At 44.6% G+C, this 22951-nt stretch overlaps 1 protein-coding gene across 12 annotated transcripts in view; it reads left to right on the top strand.

The window, feature by feature from the left end:
• Positions 1 to 22951, top strand: part of STAU2 (staufen double-stranded RNA binding protein 2) — a 296288-nt gene that overhangs the window by 121042 nt on the left and 152295 nt on the right. For all 12 annotated transcript variants that reach the window (XR_014474843.1, XR_014474842.1, XM_083187269.1 and 9 more), the window contains one exon: positions 10726 to 10863. Coding sequence is in view for 10 of the 12 variants with exons in the window: in XM_083187269.1 (XP_083043395.1) it covers positions 10726 to 10863 (138 nt within the window). In the remaining 2 variants the exon portion in view is untranslated. The remainder of the gene's footprint in view (positions 1 to 10725; positions 10864 to 22951) is intronic.

The following is a 22951-nucleotide window of genomic DNA, read 5'->3' as shown; positions in this document are numbered from 1 at the left end:
GGAATTGACGAGCTCCCGACCGCAGCTTGCCGATTTCCCGACTCTTCTCGCGGCCATTCCCCCTTCTCGACCTGCAGCAGGTGGGACATTGAATCACGCCGGCAAATTCTCGGTCGAGCAGACCGAGTACGCGACAGGGTCACGGCGGTCGGGCCAGCCCAACAGTCGTGGCCCAACATTGAATACCCCCAAGTTTTAGAATTCATTGATTATTTGAATATTAATACTTAGCATTTGTCTTTTCCTTTCAAATTTGAAAAGATTAGTATTGAATTTTCAGACCTTACTCTTATGGCAAAAGAAAACCCTTTGACTACAGAATTTTCTATTGAAACATGCACATTTTTAAAACAGTTGAGTGCAACAACTATCGTATATAGGACAGTTGTCATATGCACGAATGGAAAAACCATTTTTCCATATTCTCAGCTGTTAAGGCTGAGGCGCAATGCAGCACTAGAATTGTTTGAAAGCCAAGTTGAGATCTACAGTGCACGATACAACGAGAATGGGTATCCTGATGATCTTATACAACCAGCCATTGTTAAATGTAGAGGGCTGGAATGTAAATAATGAATTGAATATAAAAGAAATGTTTTGCCCTTTCGGCACTCAGTATAATGCTAGGAGTGGGGATATTAGAAAAATACTTACCAAACAATGACCGGTTATTAAGATGGATCCAGTTCTGCAAAAAGTGAGGATTGAGGGTCCTTAATTGATATTCAGGAAAGCATACAATTAGACATCATAGTCTTCCTTGACACTTTGAAATGTGTCAAGCTAGTGATCCTGCAGGAATGAGATTTACAGGTATAGGCTAGATGTACTCTGGGGGTTGAAGATGTAGGGAACATATTCACAGAGCTGCACAGTGCCTAGGCGCCGTCAGCGGCACCACTGGTTGTTGCAGCAGCCATGTGGGTAACAATATAGGTAGAGACAGCACCATTATCACACAGGGAACACATAACCGCCGAGCTGCACAGCGCCTAGGCAGCCATCAGTGGCGCCACTGGTCGTTGCAGCAGGCAACAATACAGCAGGGACAGTACAGTTATCACATAGGGAACACATACCTGCCGAGCTGCACAGCGCCTAAGCAGCCATCAGCAGCGCCACTGGTCGCCGCAAAAGCCAGGAAGGTAACACTGCAGCAGGGACAGTACAGATATACACTGCTGTGCAGTGCACAAGACAGGGGAGACACTGGGGTACATGTGGCAGAGTGCACAGTTAGGCAGCCATTTGCGGAGCCATCTTGCTCATGCTGCTCAGTAGCAGAAGGGCTCAACGGGCCATCTTCTCTGGAGGCAGAGGGAGAGCCAGCGTGGGTGATGGAGGGGGTGGGGGTGAGGAGAGTGAGGTCGGGGGGTGTCTGTGAGGCCGGGTCGGGATGGTGTAGCTATACCTCCTCTCTTTGGAGCTTAAACCTGGAGCTGGTACAAAATCCCTGCATCCTTTCCCTGGACCTCCTCTGCACTCCTGTCCATGGGGAGAAGGGCCAATGGTGCTGCCAGGGGGACCACCGCACTATAAGCGGAGGCAATAGGGATATATTGCTTTCAAATAAAAAAATCACACTGGATGTATTTATTATATACGGTAACTCTGAATAGTTTTAATGATTAAAATAACACCCTTTTTAAAATGAATTGTTATTAATTTTTTTAATTGTTTCAAGTCATTTTTCTCTACGTATTTTACTCTATTTTCTATATCTTGATCTTTTATTATGCTTATTTTAAAATCTATGTCAAGGTTGCTATGGGTGACCTTAGTAGCTAGCTGGTGGCTGGTGAAAACACTACAGAGGCAGATAATGACTGCACCAGATAGGTGACTGTGGTAGTTCGCTAGTTGCTGAGAAAAAAAATGCGAGTGCAACTGCAGATCAGGTACTTAGGAGGTAACTGAGCGACGCTAGACCAGTCCTCTGAAGAAGTTGCTCCAACACCGGTAAAGGTGCTGTACAACTGTGGTAATTGTATGCCGCCCTCTTTGGAACGTGACCCCAACCCTTTTGTTGATTGTTCAATAAAAACTTTGGTTGGTAACTGTACTATGGAGCGCCTGTTTCTTTTGTTTTAGATTATGAAGAAGTTTTATTTTAAAAAATCCTAGCGTCGACATTTTCATGTGTCACCCATTGCAATGACGACCTTTTGTCTATGTCGACCTAGACACTGTGAATGTATTGACGAGATACCAATGTTCTTATATAAAATATAGGAGTGGTGTCTCATTATGAAGCTTTATTGGGGCATTACCTGAGATTTACATACTGCCATTTTGGAATCTTTTTTTTTTTTTCCAAAATGTTTTTATTGGGAAATGGCATGTTTAACACATTGTATAAAAGAATACAAAGGACATTGAAACATCAAATATCTTTTCAGTAGGGGGCATGATAACCCAGCAATGTGCATACATGTAAATCAATACCAAAAGACATTAAAATTGAATTATCTCTGTGAGTTTTTCTAGGTGTCACTGCGACAGAAATATAATACATGAATAAAGTGGTATGTCTGCTTGGCGGTCATTAGTATGTGTCTAATAGAAACAAACTCTAGCGTCTGGTACAATGTATGTCAAAAAGTGCCAAAAATATCATCAAATTATAGCATGTTACACATACATTTTAGTAATTATCTTGAGCTATAACTAAAATATTTAACAAAACAGTACAAAACAAAACAAAACAAAACGAGTCACCTTCTATCCAGATCTAGGAGCCATCGATCCATCCATATGAAATCCATCCAATACAGGTTAGGTAAAAGATAGGGAATACTAAGATAGTTATTTAGGGAGGTATAGGGTCGTTGTTAGCCAATAATTGGTAAGAGTACCATGTGGTGTCCTGGAAGCAATTTCGTATTGCTAATTTAGTTTGAGGGGGTAGGGTCTGTATAAACTTTTCCCAACATCGGAAGAGGGATGGTGTGAGCTTTTCTTTATGTAGGGTTGTTTCGAGCCAGTCCATAGTAAATAAAAACAAGAGTTTCGTCGTAGCCATATGGACAGTGGGGGCAGCATTGTGAATCCATTGCTGTAGCACAGCTTTTCTACCCACTGCCGCTAGAATAACAATGAGCTTCTTGCTATATTTGGGGATTTGGGGTTGGTCGGTTAAGCTACCAAAAAGTGCCCAAGAGACAGTGCATTGGAAAGAGATATTTAATGTTGTGGTGCTATAAGAACAGAGGTCTTTCCAAAATTCTTGGATATATTGGCATCCCCAGAAGCAATGTAGAATATCAGCATTTTCTGTAGAGCACTTAGGACATTTAGAGTCTGTAGAGAGGCCCATGATATGTCGTTTTTTGGGAGACAAGTATGCTCTATGGAGCATTTTATATGTCATTTCTTGATATGTACTTGCTGGGATCAGCTTCAAATTGAGTTCAAAAGATTTCATGATTGCCTCTGGGGAAATAGAGGGGATTTGATTCGACCACTTAATAATTTCCGGGATCTCTGTTTCTGGGTCAAGTTCGGTGCGAATGCGTGAGTAAATAATAGAGGTTGAGTATAGTGTGGTGCGATGTAAGGAGTCAAGAGGATTTGTGGTATCTTGAGTATGCAGTTTAGATAATATGGAGCGAAGATAGTGAGATGCTTGAAAGTATGCAAATCTATGTCTAGGCTGTAAATTATATTTCTGTGAAGCTTCTACGAACGTAAGCGGAGTATTGGAGCTATCCACTAGATTTCGCAGGGTCACAATCCCTGCGCGTTTCCATTCCGTAAAGGGGGATTTAGCTAAGCCCCGTTGAAAGTCTAAATTGCCCACCAAGGGTAAAAATAAAGAGTAATGGTGTTGGAGTTTTAAAGATTTTCGAATCGTCTGCCAAGCCTGTACAGTCGTGGTTAGGAGTATGTTATCTTGTGTTAGGGTTCCCAGAATAGAGGGTTTAGCATGTAAGAGATATGTCAGGGAATAAGGGGCGCAAAGTTGGGAGTCTATTGTTACATCTGTGTAGGTACTAGATGTCTTGATCCAATCTAAGGCGAAGCGCGCCAGACAGGCCAGGTTATATTGTTTGATGTTAGGTAAATTAGTGCCTCCTCTAGTAGGCGTCTGTGTAATTTTTTTGTAACTAATTCTCGGGCGTTTCCTGTTCCAAATAAAACGTGAAATAGCTGTTCTCAAGGATGTCAGATCTGGTTTGGTTAGTAAAAGGGGAGTCATTTGTAAAACGTAAAGCAATTTAGGGAAGCTTGCCATCTTGACCAAATTGCATCGGCCCAACAGATTTAATGGTAAGTCCTGCCAAAGAGTGAGCTCTGTCTGTATTTTGTGTATGACTGGAGTGATGTTATGGGAATATAGGTCTCGAGGGCGTGGAGTAAGGTCTATGCCAAGAAAAGTAATTTTGGTTGTAGCCCATTTGAAAGGGAAGGAGGTAGTTATGTGCGATTTCGCTTTCTCAAATATGGCTAGAGCTTCCGATTTATCTAAGTTGATCGTGAACCCGGCGAAAGAGGAGAAGCTGTTAATAGTGGATAACAGTGTGGGGATATCCCGGTTTGGGTTGGATAGAAGGACTAGCAAGTCATCTGCAAAAGCTATGACTCTCAGTTCTCTATTCCCTACCAGTATTCCAGCATAGTTATGCATTTGGGTAATCACTCTAAGAAAGGGTTCTAGCGCTAGATTAAAAAGCAGCGGGGAGAGGGGGCATCCCTGTCTTGTTCCCCTTTCCAATTGGAAAGAGGACGAAAGCATATTATTAACTAGTACTTGTGCAGTGGGAGTAGTGTATAGGGTTGAAATGAGTTTGCAGAATGTGTCTCCAAATCCTTGATATTGAAGCACTCTGGTTAAGTGTGGCCAGGCTACCTTATCAAACGCCTTTTCTGCATCTAGATTAATAATAATATTGTTTTCTTCGCGATGGGAGTATGTGTGTGAGATTGCAGCAATGGCCGCGCGAATTCCCTGTACTGACTGTCTGCCCTTAATAAATCCCAATTGCACGGGTGAGATCAGGCGTGTCAGGCACCGCTGCAATCTGTTAGCCATGAGCTTAGTCAAGATCTTGAGATCCTGGTTTAAGAGTGAGATGGGGCGATACGAACTTGTAAGTGACGGATCTTTACCAGGCTTTACGATAACAATAATCTTAGCTTCATTAAATCTGATGGGAGTTATCCCTGAAGTAAGGATGTGGTTATACAAGTTGGTTAGGGTAGGTACAAGTTCTGTATTAAGCATTTTGTAGAACTCTGGGCCAAAGCCATCAGGGCCAGGGCTTTTGCCATTAGGGAGCGATTTGATAGTATTTGCGAGTTCCAGTTCAGTTATTGGGCCATCTAGAAAGTCTTTTTCTTCCTGGGTTAATGTGGGCAGGTTAGCTTTTTGTAAGAAAGAAGACCCCTCTAGTTTGTTATCCGCGTCAGCGGTATATAAATTTTTATAGTAATGCATAAATTCTTCGCATATGTTTGTAGGGTTGGTGATAATTTTATTTGAAGTGTTAATAGCGTTAACCCAAGTTCTACATTGGTGTCCTTTGGCCAGATTCGCTAATAACTTGCCCGATTTGTTACCCCAACGATGAAATTTATTTTTTTGGTAATTGTATTGTGTTTGGGCTTGTTCTGTGAGATATGTGTCGTAAAGTGTTTTTGCTGTGATATAGGCTTCCCTATGGATAGGATCATCATGTAATTTATAGGCTCTATAGGCTGCGGTGAGTGTGGTGCTTAGAGTAGAAAGTTGATTTGAAAATTTCTTGCGTTTAGAGTGGACATAGGATATTATATGGCCTCTGAGGACGGCCTTTGAAGCTCCCCAAAATAGTGGGGGGTCTGCTTCATGAGCTGAGTTATCAGATGCATATTCACGCCAAGCGTGACGTAGGTGTAAGAGGAAGTCCTCCGACTGCGCTAGATAGGCGGGGAACCTCCAGCTTTTTGAGAAAAATTGGGGCATAGTGAGGTGGAGTGCTAGTGAGATAGGCGCATGGTCGGATATGATGATATTATTGATAGAGGTGTTAGCAATCCTTGGGAGGAGATGTTGAGATGTAAATATGTAGTCTATTCGTGAGTGAGAGGAGTGTGGGTGCGAGAAGAAAGTATATTCTTTATGAAGAGGATGGTGCGTCCTCCAGGGATCTACCACGTTGAGTTGGGAGCAAAATGCAGAGAGAAGGATATCATTCGTGCCAGGGGTATGTGAGCTTACCTTGGATCTGTCCATGGATGGATCGATGGCTCCATTGAAGTCTCCTCCCAAAATCAGATTTGGGTTTCCCCAAGATAGGATTTCCTGTAAGAGTGCTGCATAGAAAGTTTTGTTAGAGGTATTTGGGGCATATACATTAACTAGCAAATAGTCGACATTGTCAATGGATATTTCAATTAGAATATATCTACCCTCCGGGTCTATAAGTTTTCTTTTACAAATATAGCGTATATTTCTATTGAAAAGTATAGCTACTCCCCTGGTTTTGTTAATATAGGGGGCGGAGATGCATTCTCCAATCCAGGGGGCTTTTAAACCATTTCTAGGGTCATCAGTCCAGTGGGTTTCCTGGAGAAACACAACATGGGGTTTCAGCCGACCGAGATGAGAGAGCACTTTTTTGCGTTTTATTGGGGTATTAAGACCCTCTACATTCCATGAAATAAAGTTATATGCGAGGATTGGGCTATTCCCTATAGAATCTTGAGAAGGATGGGTATAATTTACACTGTCAACCTATACCTGTAGGTGGCTGTAAAGAGCGGGCGAAGTGTAAGTTAAGATGGGGTCTCCCTCCATCCCAGCGAGTGGAGAGAAAACACCCCAGGATGGGTCTAGACTCCGGACCTAGGCAAACAAGTAAAACACTAACAAACATATACATAGAAGGTGATAGAATAGAAGAAATATTACGGAACATAACTTGCATGAACTTATGTAGTATGCAAAAGCATAGACATACTGTGGCCCAGAATATGGGGTAGAGAAACGTCTCACATTAGCTGGTTAAACAGTTTCAGGTATCTGGGCGAGAGAAGTGAGCCTTTGCCGCAGCAGGATCTTCAAAAAAGATTGGCTTTCCATTTTCCATGACTCGTAGCCGAGCAGGGTACAGCAAGGAGAATTTTATCTTGTCGTCAAACAGCTGTTTGCAGACAGGGGCGAATTCTCTACGTTTGGTTGCGACCTGGGTAGAAAAGTCTTGGAATATGAGCAATCTCTCTCCGTTGTAGGTTAAGCTGGCGGTTCTACGATAGTGATCCAAGATTGCCGATTTATCAGCATAGTTGAGGATTTTCATAATGACGGGTCTCGGACGTCCTGAAGGGCTTTTTCGTTCTGGACCAATGCGATGCGCTCGTTCAATGGCCAGAGGAGCGCCACTTCGATTCATAGCCAATTGCTCAGGGATCCAGTTGGAAAGGAGATCGAGCAATTCGTGACCCTTCACCGATTCAGGAATACCAATTACCCGCAGATTGTTTCTACGGCTACGGTTTTCAAGATCGTCAAGTTTATCGGCAAGAGAAACGATATCGGAGTGTTGTGATTCTATTGTTTGTTGAGCTGTAGTTAATTCGTCCTCCAGGCTAGAGACCCTTTGTTCCAACTCGTCTATACGGCCAGAGTGTTGGTTGAGTTGTGTCAGCGTAGATTCTATTGCTTCCTTAATACCAGCCAGTTTTTCATCAAGTAACGGGCCTAGTATGGCAGCGATATCTGTAGGTTTCATTTTTGAGGGGCGGGTAGGTGCTGTGGATTTGCGTCTACGCCTCGACCCCGAACGAGTCGAGGATTCTCCTGAGTCTGACGAGTTTTGTTCCTGGGTATCTTCTCTTGCACCCGAGCTAGCAGGATTCATGGAAGGAGAGATTAGAAATCTTTTCATAAAGGATCGCAGGTGTGATCAAGATGTGATTTGCGGCTTGTGCAGGGTTATTGATGGGCCACAGTAGTGAGTCAAGTCATTAATTACATTTTAGAGACATGAGGTATGGCCTCTCTGTATTTGTTTCAGCATAGGACAGCTTTTGCCACACAGTCAGATACAGATGTCTGAGGGGGAGAGCTCTGGCTAGCTGAGTCTGTATAAGATTTCAGGGATGAGGTTATAGGTATGCCTCTGGAAACTGCTGTACCGGGAGGTGGGCTGCTGCGAGGCAGAGAGTTATGCAGAAAGCAAAAGGCAGTGGGGGGATCTGGCTGGAAGATCAATGCAGTCTGGGTGTTACAACAGGCTGCTGTTTTCTGGGGAGGCCTGGTGGGAGAGAGCCGGGTTACAGCCCTTCACAATTCCCCAGCCAAGGGTGGCTTATACTGGGGCTCTACAAGGCGTCCAGGGAGGGAGGATGGTGGGTGAGTAGGTGCTCACCTAACTGGTGTCTGTGCCTCACCTCAGAGGGGATCTGTGGCAGATTGCGGTGCCTCTCCCAAGATGGCGTCTTCCCAGCAGGGCCTCGCCGCAGCTCAGGCCCCCAGGATCTCCCCAGCCTCCAGCAGGACTCTCCGGGTAGGTGCTGGGCAGGGCTGGACGTCTCTCAGCACTTCAGCGCTGTTCGGGACGTCCGTCTCCACTCCCGTCCTCCAGGCGCCGCTCCGTCGATGCGGCCGAAAATCGAGGCCGCGGCTTTAGGTCCCGGTGTAGGCCGCAACCCGCGAAGGCCACCGAGTGACCTCCCGGCTCCGCAGCTCGCACCCGGGGTGATCAGGCAGCCCTGGTGAGGTGTATCCAGGTAAGGGGGGCCTCTGAGAGCCGATGTTTGGGCAGGCGGAGAGGGTTATCTGCAGGAGCTCTGCCGAGATGCGTCCTGCTGCCTCTCCGCTCAGGCCACGCCCCCAAGTAATGTGCCATTTTGGAATCTTGATATTGTTTTATACTTCTTCTGTCTCCTGTGTATTTTTTCTCATTGGCTATTTGTTGAACGTCTGTTAATTAATAGGGATTGGGGGACAGATTTATCAAGCTTCAAAAAGTGATAAAAGGAAGAGTGATGCACAGCCAGCCAATCAACTCCTATTTACCATGCTACAGGTTGGGTTTTAAAAATGACAGGTAGGAGCTGATTGGCTGGTTGTTTGTGTATCATGTATACAATTTGTCCATCAGCATGATATTAGGTGGACAATGGCGACAATATTGTAATATAAACCTGATCTTAAAGCAGGCATTCCCAACCTCGGTCCTCAAGGCGTCCAGGTTTTAGTGATAGCCCCTGCCTGAGCACAGGTGACTTAATTAGTACCAAAGTTATTTTGATTTACCAATCTGTGCTGAAGCCTGGATGTCATTAAATCCTGCACTGCCTTGAGGAGCGAGGTTGGGAATGCCTGTCTTAAAGCATCATGTCTCATATGATAATGCGGACAATGTACAGCAGTATCCCGATTGCTCCGTCTGTGTGATGTTGACACATTGACTGTCGACATCAAGAACAACAGACTACTCCTTAATTGACAGGGTGAAACAACACTGTGCACTTCTCAGAGTTTGAAGGTGTTACTATTACCAAAATACTTGTTGGTAAATAGAATTAAAACAATGCTCTTTTAATAACTACTACTGGTTTCACGTTGCAACCCGTTTTTGTAAACGTGTCTTAAAACGGGTCAAAAACCAGTTAAACAACTTTCATATTGCATGTTGTAAACGGTATATTGCAGTTTCAATAACGTTTTTGTATCTTTCAGATTCAACCCGTTTCACCCATAGAAAGCCATACAATGTCATTTTAAATGTTTATTTCCTGCTTGTGGGCGGGGATCATGCAGGGAGATAAACCTGTCACCCTTGTGTGGTTATCATTTGAAGCAAATACCGTTTCTGACCTGTTCAGACTGCAAGGAAAACGGCTCAGAAGGAGGATCCTGCTTTTAACACGTTTCAAAATACCGGTATTCTGTAACCGGTAAATTGACAATGGAGCTTTCACACTGCAGCTGTTCCCGTTTTAAAACGGTAAAAAAAGGCAATATACCGTGTTAAAGCTGCAATGTGAAAGGAGTATAAAGTGTCTAAAGCTTGACCTGCAATCGAGAACACATCGCTTGTTGTGCATATTAATGGCAAATACTGTTTTATTTGTCTATTTTTCTTTCTTTATTTTTAAGGCTGTTTCATAATACAAATATAGAACATTTTGGTATATTTATAAGTTATCTTCCTGTTTTTATGATATTTTACATTGGTTGGATGTTTTCTTTAGAATTGTGTGTGATTTAGGTTAAGTATTGTTTTTTCTTCCTTAATTGTTTTCCATTATGCCAAGTAAAGTAGTTACTTTACATGCAGCTCAGTCTGCCAATCTAGTCAGCGACTGTATGTTCAGTGCGGGGGTCTTGTGACATCTTGTGACATCACTGAGAGATATTGTGAATGATCTCTGTGTGTGTATGCCCTTTATTGCTCATCCTGTGGCACTGCTGATATAGTTAACTATATCAACGGCCGTGGGAATCGCTCCAGTGTGTACCCAGCGTAACTCAGATCAAAATGTTTTGATGCTAGTGCTCCTTACAGCTCAGTGTGCTGGACAACTAAATACGGTTCCAAAATATGTACATCCCCTGTTTTTGTTAATTCAACAAACAGATTTACTGATTGATTGGCGGATTGGCTTGCAGTCTTGGCCTGCAGTTTTCAGTCAGCGAAGCGCATACTGTACGACCTCGGAGTATTGCAGTCTCCATTATGTTACTCTCTTTTATTACTGAAACTTTGTTATCATTATGTTGTTGCTTTCATTTAGGCCTCCCCGGAATATGGCCAGGGGATGAATCCAGTCAGTCGCTTGGCACAAATCCAGCAGGCTAAGAAGGAGAAGGAACCAGAGTATGTATTGCTGTCGGAGAGAGGAATGCAGCGGAGAAGAGAATTCATTATGCAGGTAGTGTATCAGATTTACCTTTCTTTCTGCCAATTCACTTGTGAATGTTATTGCTGGGTTATAAAATTAAGATATATAATGTTACATAGACCTACAGATTAGTGCTGTGTTTTTCAAATTAAAAATCCCTGTTGATGTCTACCAGGAATGCTTGTTGTGGATAGTTTACTATACACACTACGGGATTGGGGGTTTGCCTGGTGATTAGGATACACGAGTCCTAACATTCACTGAAGCTGTTGCAGTATATAGGGGCAGCAGAGATGGTGTAATGCAGGCATGTCCAACGTTGGCCCTCCAGATGTTTTGAAACTACACATCCCAGCATGCTTTGCAATAGTTTTAGCATTCTCTAATAGCAAAACTGTGGCGAAGCATGCTGGGATGTGTAGTTTCACAACATCTGGAGGGCCAACGTTGGACATGCCTGGTGTAATGGTTAGCATTTCTGCCACACAGCGCTGAGGTCATGGGTTCCATACCCACCATGGTCCTAACTGTGTGGAGTTTGTAAATTCTCCCTGTGCTTGCGTGGGTTTCCTCTGGGTACTCCGGTTTCCTCTCACAATCCAAAAATATACTGGTAGGTCAATTGGCTCCCCCCCAAAAAATTAACCCTTGAGTGTTTGTGTGTGCGTGTACATGTGGTAGGGGATATAGATTGTAAGCTCCACTGGGGCAGGGACTGATGTGAATGTTCAAATATTCTCTGTAAATCGCTGCGGAATATGTTTGTGCTATATAAGGAAATATTAATAAATAAATATAGCACTTTTACAGCATATCCTCTGACCTTCCTGCAAACTAAACACTACGTCTCATCGGAGAGATACTTTCACTAAACCTCTGTAATGAGGAAAGACATTTCCCTTTATTACCAACATTTAAGGGTTAACATTGATCATTCAACAACAATAAGTGATTGTCCAAATTTTTGCGATTACAAAATCAAAGATTTTCTAACTGCTTCCATAGTCATGCAAAATCATACTCTCTAACAGTAAATATACACAGAAATGTTTTAAAACATTTTCTATAGAGCCTATTTATCACCACACATGTAGTTTTTCTTACAGGATGTACACACGCCTGCTGTAAATGTGGTGAACACAGTGCAGATTTCTATCACGGCTTTTGGTCATGCCCATTAGTCCGAAGATTCTAAGTTTAGCGATATGCCGAATCCACACTGGTGAAATACATTCCATTCACACCAGTAACAATTCACTTATCCAGAAAGCTGACTGCCTGTGTGCGTTTCAAACACAATAAAGGTTGAGTATCCCTTATCCAAAATGCTCGGGACCCGTAGGTACATTTGGGAACTATCGTGACACTTCCCGAGGAAGGACTTCTATGTCAGAAACTCATTTGTGTGAGGGGACACCGTTCTACAGGAGGGACCAGTATCCACCCTTGCCATCAATGTACATGATTCTTTTCCAGCTCATTCCTGGTGAGAGAGGAACTAACTGTTTGTGTCTACTGTTCTAATCCTATGAAAGTTCCCTTTTATTCATCTGTGGACTTTTTTACTATTGTTTTAAATAAATACTGCTTTGGAGAATATACCGAACCTGTATCCTGTGTGGCGTGGAATCTTACACAAAGAAACTGCTATGTGAACATAGGGAATTTTCCCCTGGTCAGTACTTTTCCTTTAGAGCACATGTTTTCATGTGTAAGGAAGAAACGGCTGAAAGATACCATTTTATGCACATAGGGACTAGTTCCCAGGTCAGTAACATCACATGGGGATCCATTTTGCTTAAAGGTGAAGGATAAGAAATAAAGAAACCTCTATATGAACATAGGGACCAACAATCAGGTCAGTGTGGCTCCACATGGATATCCTGCATTTAAAAAGGAATCCATCTACAGAATTTTCTCCATTTCTGAAGTTGAGAACTGAGAACATGACTTTCTAATAAAAAAAAAAAAGGAACAACACTTTGTTAATACTCTTTTGTTGTGTATGGTTTAGTCTTAGAAGAGGGGTGCTCCTGAGTAGCTACCTAGCTGCGGTTCTGAGAGCACTATTATACCAAGATGTTTTTGTATTGTGATAGGTCATTCCAAAAGGTAGCACCTTCTCGTGGATTCCGTGGCAGGGATTGAGCAATGGCAACAGCTTCACAACAGCTCAAAGGTGAAGTCCGCCCCAAAGCCCAGTTTGTGATGGGGTTCTCTCGCCCCTGGGGGATCCCAAGGTTGGAGCCCATCTGCAGGTGTTTCGAGCTATTTGGACACAATCCTGCTACTATGCTTTTTTTTTCCTCCAATGTTTTTTGCTATGGGTTTGCCAGTTTCAGGCTACAAACGTGTTGTTCTGCAGGCGGCTGTGGCAAAACTGCTTCTGGCAGAAGTATTATTTCTGGTACCCACAAATCAAAGGAAACAGCGGTATTATTCCAGCCTTTCCAAGTTTAAATTCAAAAGGGAATCACTCTTCTCCATGATTGCTGGTTTGGAGCAGGGCAAGTTTTTGATGTCCTTGGACATCTGAGACGCATACCTACATTTTCCCATATGGCCTCATCAGATGCATCAGAGGTCTTCATTACCAGTTCCGGGCATTCACAAGAATCGGCTACCTAAGTAGCGCTGCCAGAGGTGTGTCGCCAAGAGCAGCTACTTAAAAGGGGGGGATTCCGTCCCACAAAAAAAGCAAAAGGTAAATAAATGTGAAGTGTCTCTTGTGAAATGATCAATAAAAATGTTTTATTAACATACCAAATGATTAATAATGATAGTGTAAACAATGATACCAGATACAAATATGGAGTTTGTTTTTGATGGATTTTAGAGAATAATGGGGCGCTCCTAGATTCTGCCACCTTCTAATGCCCTTGGATCAGTCCCTACTGATCCTATTTAATAAAAAAAAAATTAAACAAGGGCCTGTGGCTTTGAAAAAATGGTGCTTAACTAATTCAGTACCATATTTTTGGTGTACTGGATTTCAATAATTAATTTTATGGAGATGATTGTTACCAAACAACCGCTGGAGGCTTCTGATCCACATAGGATGGTATATGCAGCAGATGTCCTCACTAGGGCCCTTATTCTGGTCGGTGCGGATATATCCGCATGCGTTTGGCCCGCCGATGTTTTGTGTCTGCGCATGTGCAGAGGCGACTCTGCGCATGTGCGAGCGGGGCGTACGGCCAAATCCCGCATGATATGTGAACACTCCGAACAGGGGGTGGAGAGGGGCGTGAAGGGCTATTTGGGCTCATTACCATATGCATACGCCCCGCGTTTCATGGGCGTTCCCATGCAAACGCTGGGCGTACGTATGGTAATGCGGCCGTGACGCACGTGTAGGGGGCGGACATATGACATTGCCGGATGTCAGCTGCCCGCCCAGATCCCTGCTTTTGCACGGAAAAATGTCCGTGTGGTCTGAGGTTGCAGGAGCTGGTGGAGCACTCGGTCCTGCATTCGATGGTCTGCGACCATCGAATGATGGGGGAGGTTCCCTTAGATGGAGGAGGCGTAGTCTGTGAAAAATACACGTGCGGTCCGTTCGGCCAGCTTCTTACCGCGTACGGACGGAGTTGGAGATCCGTATGGAAGGCGGGTTTCGCACGCACGGTCCTGGCCGCATAATCGGATCCGGCCGCACCGATCAGAATAAGGGCCTAGGTGCGGTGTAAGTGCCGGTACTTGTGGATGATCACGGCTCCCATCGCATGCCATATATAGTGGCATGCGATTGGATGCGATTTTTGCAGTTTTTTACCATTTTTTACAAAATCGCATGCGATTTGATCGCATGTGATCGCATGCGTTTTTTAACAGACAAGCATCCAAATGCATTGAAATTAGTATCAAACATGTTCAATGGCCCCCAAATGTCATTTTTGAGGCTGTACCACCCCCACTATCAACGCGAACCCGAAGCGTGGCGAGCGCAGCGGTACGCGTCCTACGACCTTTTCATACCCCCACTATCCACGTCGGCGTGGAGTTGAGAATAGATAGTGTGGCGAGCGCAGTGAGCCACCAAGCCTTGAAGCGTGGCGAGGGGACGCGGACACCTGTGAAGCCCGCGAGGGGACGCGTATACCTGTGAAGGTATCCGTGTGCGCTCGCCACGTTTCGGGCTCGGTGGCTTGCTGCGTTTGCCACACTTTCTATTCTCAACTCCACGCCGACGTGGATAGTGAGGGTATGAAAAGGTGTAGGACGCGTACCGCCGCCCCTCGCGGGCTCGCCACGCTTCGGGTTCGCGTTGATAGTGGGGGTGGTACAGCCTCAAAAATGACATTTGGGGGCCATTGAACATGTTTGATACTAATTTCAATGCATTTGGATGCTTTTCTGTTAAAAATCGCATGCAATGCGATTTTTTTGCTATGCGATGCACATCGTGGGAGCCGTGATAATCCACAAGTACCTAAGTGCCAAAACTGAGGCAAAATTGTAATCCAAAGATTGGATGGATAACACTGGGTAGTTCGGATAAAGCGACAATCGATATTGAAGATGATTAGGTTTTGTCCACTTCTCCGGGCTCCTTACTGACACATTTCGCTGTCTGGGGTACAGCTTTATCAAAGGCACCCCATACTCTTGGGCGGCTGCCCGTGGAGTTTCCTTAAACCAACTCTATAGAGCAGCTACATGCTCAAGTCAACATACCTTTATCTGTTTGTACGGGTTTGAGAACTTTGCGGCCTCTGCTTCCCAGTCTGGCCATGTGGTATTGCAGGATTTTCACTGCCCGGGATGGGAGCACTGGGACGTCCCCACTGTAAAGTCTACATTCCAGTGTCCCCTGCTGGATGAAAGAGAAAACAGTATTTTGGTACTCACCGTTAAATCAATTTCTCCGAATCCACAAGGGATACTGGACCCCCATCCGGCGCTGTTTTCCTGCCTGGCTGCTTTTGTTCAGTTTCTATGTCATGTGTTAGGTTTATGTGTTTCTTTGCTCCTTCGCTCTTGAATTTCCAGCTCTCCACTGCACAGTTTACGAAGACTGAATTGGGGAGGGGTATAGAGGGGAGGAGCTGACACGCTACTGAAATTAGAGTAAAGAGAAAAAAAGCACTCTTTTGTTTGGGGGCACTCTTTTAAAAGAGTGCCCCCAAACAAAAGTGAGTGCTTTTTTCCCCCCTTTACTCCGGTTCTATATTACTCTCAGGGGTGCACCTCCACATACCGTTGGTATGTAATTTATAGTGATTGTGGACATCATACATTACTGTAACACAATATTGGCAAATTTTGTGGAGCTGGTGCACGGGCATATTCCCCATCTCCCCCCTTCTCCTGGTATATACGCTACTGGAATTATTTAGTGCCAGCTCCCAGTTACAACACTATTTTTTACCACCTTCTCTGTGCAATTTTGGCAGTGTAACCATGGTAGAAGCAGCACTGTCTGGGATGCAGCAGGATGTAAAGGAGAACTGCCCAAGGAACACTGTCCAATGACCACTATCAGTATACGGGTCTGGTAGACCACATGAGATATGCATTCATCAGCTGCAGAGTTTATACATATGTGTGCCCCTTAGGCTGTTGAAAAAATGAACATCTCTTCAATGAGAACAATGAGTTTTGGACCAAACATGTAATAGCCTGGCATCGTTACATTGACAATATTCTACTCATTTGGGATGGAGGAAAGAACCAACTTTTGGACTTCATACAGACACTCAACCACAATCAGCTGAACCTTAAACTCACCCATGACATCAGTGACCAAGAGATTTCATTTCTGGACATAACAATTTACAACGGTGACACAGGCTCAATAGAGACAGAACTTTTCAGAAAAACTACATCCACCAATAGTGTGCTCCATCAAACCAGCTCACATTTTCCTCCAACAGTGGAAAACATTCCGAAAGGAGAATTTCTCCGTCTACGACGTAACTGTTCCTATGACATAGTATACAGAGAGAAATGTCAAGAACTCAAAACACGATTAAAAGAGAGGGGATACAGCCATAATTCCGTCAAGAAAGCACAAAGAGCAACACAAAGAATCAAAAGAGAGGAACTCATTTTTCAGAACCCCAAAAAAGCTCAACAGGTGGCAGATACCAAAATCAGGTGTGTGGGTAACTTTAGCCAGGATTGGAGAGATATCAAGGACATCATCCAACGCCACTGGCATATATTAAGAACGGACATCGATTTATCCAAACACCTAGAAGAAAGTGTAGCCATGAGCTGGAGAAGATCCCCAAACCTTAGAGAGCATCTTGTGAGCAGTCACTACACACTAACAAAACCAAAACATACAGGAAACGGAGGCTCCTTCCCATGCGGTTCTTGCAAAGCGTGCAAACATATGGCAAAAACCACCACGGTTACCTACAAATATGATAAAAACATCAAGATAAAAGATCATATTAATTGCAGGACTGAAGGGTTGGTATAATGCATAAGCTGCGACTGTGGTGCCAGATATGTAGGTATGACCACCAGAATGCTAAAACAACGGTTACTGGAACATCTTGGGACCATACGAAATGCGGAACAAGACCGAAGAAAAATGAAATCGCTTACCACAGTTGCTAAACATTTTCATCAAAAACATCAAAGCAGTTCAAAAACCTTCAAAGCATTTGGAATCGAGAAAATTAATCTTGGAATAAGAGGGGCAACCTGACTCAGGAAATTTTAAAGCGTGAAAGCTTCTGGACCTTTGAGCTAAGAGCTTTGGCCCCGGGAGGACTCAATGAAACCATCAACTATAGTGCCTTCCTATAAATATCTTTAATACTCTCATTCCATAGCAATACTAAAAATCTCGACATCAACTCTTTTATGGATATCCTATCACAGAACAATATATCCCTAGCCACATACGCCAACTTTATTACTGCTCTTGGTTCATTACCATAATAAAAAAATAAAAATAAAATTTTGCTATAACTAAATCTCTATATCATGCATGTCCAAAGTCAGGCCCGTTCTGTCATTTCAAGCGGCCTCCAGCTGTAAGCAGGCAGAGCATCAGATGTGGGAAGCACAGCACAGGACACTAAAGGTGGGGACACGGCGAGCACACCTTTACCTTGCTGTCTGCTGCAGTGAGGAGGTGCCGTCCGCCAAAGTCAGATGTGTTTGGCGTCCTACCCCTGCTGCTGCAATCGTATATCACCCTACTCCACAATCACAGTGACAGCAGTGTTTGGGGAGGGGGGCAGCAAGGGGGAAGCTTGCTCCCGTAACATGCAGATCGGAGGAGGGCAGCAGCGGGAGCCCAAAGATCTCCTCTCCTTGCAGTGCCTGTTTTGCCTCTCCTTCCTCTGGCTCACACAAGGGGCTGGGAAACATACAGAGAAGGGAGAGGGCAGAGTGGGGGACATACAGTGAAGGAGGGTCAGGCTGGGGGACATACAGTGAATGGAGGCAGTGATTGCCATTCAGAGAGCGAAGGGGGAGCAGTGGCAGGCTGGGGGACATACAGTGAATGGGAGCAGAGTGGGGTACATAGTGAATGGGGGTCATACAGTGAATGGGAGTCATACAGTGAAGGAGGGTCAGGCTTGGGGATATACAATGAATGGAGGCACTGATGGACATTAAGAGAAGGGGGGCAGGCTGGGTGATGGAGTGAATGGGTGCAGAGTGGGGAACATACAGTGAAGTAGAGGCATGCTGGGGGACATACAGTGAATGGGGGCAGGCTGGGGAAAATACAGTGAAGGGGCAGGCTGGGGGACATAGAGTGAATGGGGGCAGAGTGGGGGACCATTCTGATGTGATTAATGATTCAAAGAATGTCAGGCTGAATGGTCGGCCCCAACACATTTACACTTCACCAAATCTGGCCCTCGTCGCAAAAAGTTTGGACACCCCTGCTCTAGATAATATTATTTAAATATTAGCCCATTATGTTGAATTTTACAAAAATCACCAATAATATAGGTCTAAGTTGACATACAAATACCCACAACTATTTGACATATAAAAGCTTACTATATACCATCTTTCATTCCATAAGATGGGATAATCATCTCATTATGTTATAGAATTAATATTACTTTTTGCAATAGATTCTTTGTACGTCCTTTTCACGCCAGGACTCTCATTATTATCCTTTTTCCTCTTTCCCTCTTAGAAGGGCTAACTAGAATATGTATGTACAATCGCTATCAAGCTATATGTTGTCTACTCTTAAAATATCTCTGTTTATTATGTATAGGATATAGTTTTTTATATTATTTAATATATTAATATCACTGCAAGTAATTAATATTCTCTGTTTCACTTTCTTTCATAATGATTGAACATGAAGTTTTTACATAAACTCCAATCAGTAATACCTGCTTTGTTCCATAAATGTTTCATGTAGATTCTCCTCCAAAATACCACTGTTTTGATAAGATACAGAGGAAATCCCATTTCCAGCCTCTATCACGCCCCCAGACCAATAGGCATAGATCTCTCAATATGGGCGGCTTATTTAAAACACTGTTTAACTTCCAACATATGATACACACGTCACCGATGTGACCAAGCCTCCTTTGAGGTGAAACGCGTGTCATATGACCTATCTGACCCTTCCCGTGCCACCGGCTCATGCAGACACAGAGACTGCCTGGAGTCTCACTTACAGCACACACACGCTACAAGGTAACCGGCAACTTTATTATCAGCTGGCGGCTCCCGGCGTTTCCTGCAATACCCGGGACCGCGATACCTGAGAATAGAAGCTGCCAATCTTCTCTTTCCTTTCAGCCAGACTGCACTTACTAATACCTCTCTCATCCTGAGGGTCCACTACCATGTCATGCCCCCAGGAAACCAGAAGGTAAAAGTCTGATTGCACAAGGCAATAAGGCTTTTTTTACTTGTTATACTCACCATGCAATTTGACAGATTGTGAGATTGTATGCAATCTGCCTGCACACACACCTAGTGTTACGCTGCATACTTATCTGGCTAACTCCCACACTCTCTCATCAGCTAGTACGGACATTGTGGCTGTCCTGCAATGCTTTAGAACATGGGTCTTCAACCTGTGGCCCTCCAGATGTTGTGAAACTACATGTTCCAACATGCATTGCCACATTTTTTCATATGAGAGCATGCCAAAACTGTCAGGGCATGCTGGGACATGTAGTTCTACAACATCTGGAGGGCCACAGGTTGAAGACATGTGCTTTAGAACAACATGTCCCACAAGACCTGGAAAAACTGACAGCAGAAGTGTGGCTTTACTATCCTTTTCTGACCTCAATTACACCAAATATCTCTCATCTTAAGTCCACTGCAGCGTTCTGCAAGACTTAGAGAAACCAGAATATCTAGGGGATAAATATTGAGGCATATCATATCACCACACTGATATACAATATAACTTGGCCATTTAAACTAGAGGGAGGCACTTGTCCAGTGCTTGATGTGCATTCCAGCTAACAGGCACCTGGACATTTCTTTCCCCCTTCTCATGTATTTGGCTACTGCTTACTGCTTAAATCTGTAAACAGCCATGAGTAACATTTGAATCGGCTCTTTACTCCATCTCTCCATCTTCAGGCTGAAAGCACTGCTATGACAAAGTCTTGCGCTATTTAAACTTTTTTGCATAACCAAAATCTTCCCTGCTAGAAACTGTTATAGGAGGATTATGGGCCTTATTTTGGTTCATTCTTTCTGACAAAATCCTTCTTAGATGGGCAAAACCATGTGCACTGCAGGTGGGGCAGGTGTTACTTGTGCAGAGAGAATTAGATTTGGGTGGGGTTTTACTTCAAAGTGAGATCTATATTGCAGTGTAAAAATAATACAGTCAGTATTTTCCCTGCACAGAAACAAAATTACTCACCCAAATCTAATTCTCTCTGCACATGTTACATCTGCCCCCCCTGCAGTGCACATGGTTTTGTCCATCTAAGAAGGATTTTGTCAGAAAGAATGAACCAAAATAAGGCCCCATGTGTGGAATAAGTTGCTGTTTAAGTAGTGTGTATAGCTACAAAGTTCCTATTTAGAAACCAAGGCAGAGATACTGTTTCATTTCTTTTAATGAAAGTAGCAAAAAGAATATATATTTTTTCTTTGCTGTATTGTATCAAAATCTCTGTGAATTATGCCCCTTTCCCACTGCAGGCTTTACACGGTAAAATGCCGTTTTTTTAGCCTTTTTAAACGGCTAGAGCTGCAGTGGGAAAGCTCCAGGTTGCTTTACACGGGTAACAAATACCGGGTTTTGTTACCCGTGTAAAAAGCAGTGTTTTTAACGTGTAAGAGCCGTTTTTTCGGCAGTGGGAAAGGGGTAGCCCTTTACCCGTTAAAAAAAAAACGGCATGGGGTCCCCCCCCCACTGCCGTAACCAGCACCAGGCTGAAGGAGCCGGGGCTGGTATTAAAAAAATCAGGAAACCCGACAAATAGGGGTTCCCTGATTTTTTACAACCAGCCCCAGGCTCCAGGTCCGGGGCTGGTTCCCAAAATACGGGGGACAAAATGACTAGGGGTCCCCCGTATTTTAAGAACCAGCCCCAGGCACAACCAGCCAGCAGGGTAATGCCACAGCCGGGGGACACTTATTATATAAGTTCCCGCGGCCAAAGCATTAACCCTACCGACCAGTCAGCCTGGCCAGGGGCCCTGGGGGAGTGGGGACCCCCCCAATAAAGGGGTCCCCCCCTCCAGGACTTACCTGACCAGGCTGAAGCCTGGTGCTGTCTTTGAATGCCCCTGGGCGGTGGGCATCGAGCTGATGGTATGGTGTAAAAAATAGAATAAAAACCATTGTCTTTTACTGGTGAACTATGAGTCCCAGCAAGCCTCCCCCGCAAGCTGGGACTTGGAGAACCACAAGTCCCAGCCTGCGGGGCATTAAAGGGCCCGCTGGGTCTTGTAGTTCCACAGTAAAAGAAAGAGTTAAATAAACACACTGACACAAGTGAAAAATAAAAGTTTAATACATACATAACACATACATACTGATACTTACCCATCTTGAGCCCGTAGGTAGCCCTGGTCCTGATGTCCTGGTCCGTGTCGGCGTCTGTATCCCTGTCGGCATCCCTGTCGGCGACGGCGTCGGCGGTCCGGAGTCCGAAGAAATCCATTTGGGAAGCTGTGGAAGGAAACCATACTCACCTGTCCCAGCGCGACGTAGTCCAGGTAAGTTCTTTGCAAAAAAACAAACCGAACACCCGAACCAAGCGGACACGGAGACGCACGGTGTTTGTTTACATCGTGCGGCTCCGCCTCCCGAATGCCGCTATTGGCCGCCTTGCGGCCAAGGCGGCCAATAGCGGCATTCGGGAGGCGGAGCCGCACGATGTAAACACCGTGCGGCTCTCAGCTGTCCGCTTGGTTCGGGTGTTCGGTTTGTTTTTTTGCAAAGAACTTACCTGGACTACGTCGCGCTGGGACAGGTGAGTATGGTTTCCTTCCACAGCTTCCCAAATGGATTTCTTCGGACTCCGGACCGCCGACGCCGTCGCCGACAGGGATGCCAACATGGATACAGACGCCGACACGGACCAGGACATCAGGACCAGGGCTACCTACGGGCTCAAGATAGGTAAGTATCAGTATGTATGTGTTATGTATGTATTAAACTTTTATTTTTCACGTGTGTCAGTGTGTTTATTTAACTCTTTCTTTTACTGTGGAACTACAAGACCCAGCGGGCCCTTTAATGCCCAGCAGGCTGGGACTTGTGGTTCTCCAAGTCCCAGCTTGCGGGGGAGGCTTGCTGGCACTCATAGTTCACCAGTAAAAGACAATGGTTTTTATTCTATTTTTTACACCATACCATCAGCTCGATGCCCACCGCCCAGGGGCATTCGAGGACAGCACCAGGCTTCAGCCTGGTCAGGTAAGTCCTGGAGGGGGGGGACCCCTTTATTGGGGGGGTCCCCACTCCCCCAGGGCCCCTGGCCAGGCTGACTGGTCGGTAGGGTTAATGCTTTGGCCGCGGGAACTTATATAATAAGTGTCCCCCAGCTGTGGCATTACCCTGCTGGCTGGTTGTGCCTGGGGCTGGTTCTTAAAATACGGGGGACCCCTAGTCATTTTGTCCCCCGTATTTTGGGAACCAGCCCCGGACCTGGAGCCTGGGGCTGGTTGTAAAAAATCAGGGAACCCCTATTTGTCGG

Source organism: Crinia signifera, chromosome 5 (assembly GCF_055691185.1).
Source record: "Crinia signifera chromosome 5, ASM5569118v1, whole genome shotgun sequence".
In the NCBI taxonomy this organism is placed as follows: domain Eukaryota; kingdom Metazoa; phylum Chordata; class Amphibia; order Anura; family Myobatrachidae; genus Crinia; species Crinia signifera.
The sequence above is the reverse complement of the archived record's forward strand: the minus strand, read 5'-3'. Positions and strand labels throughout refer to the sequence as shown.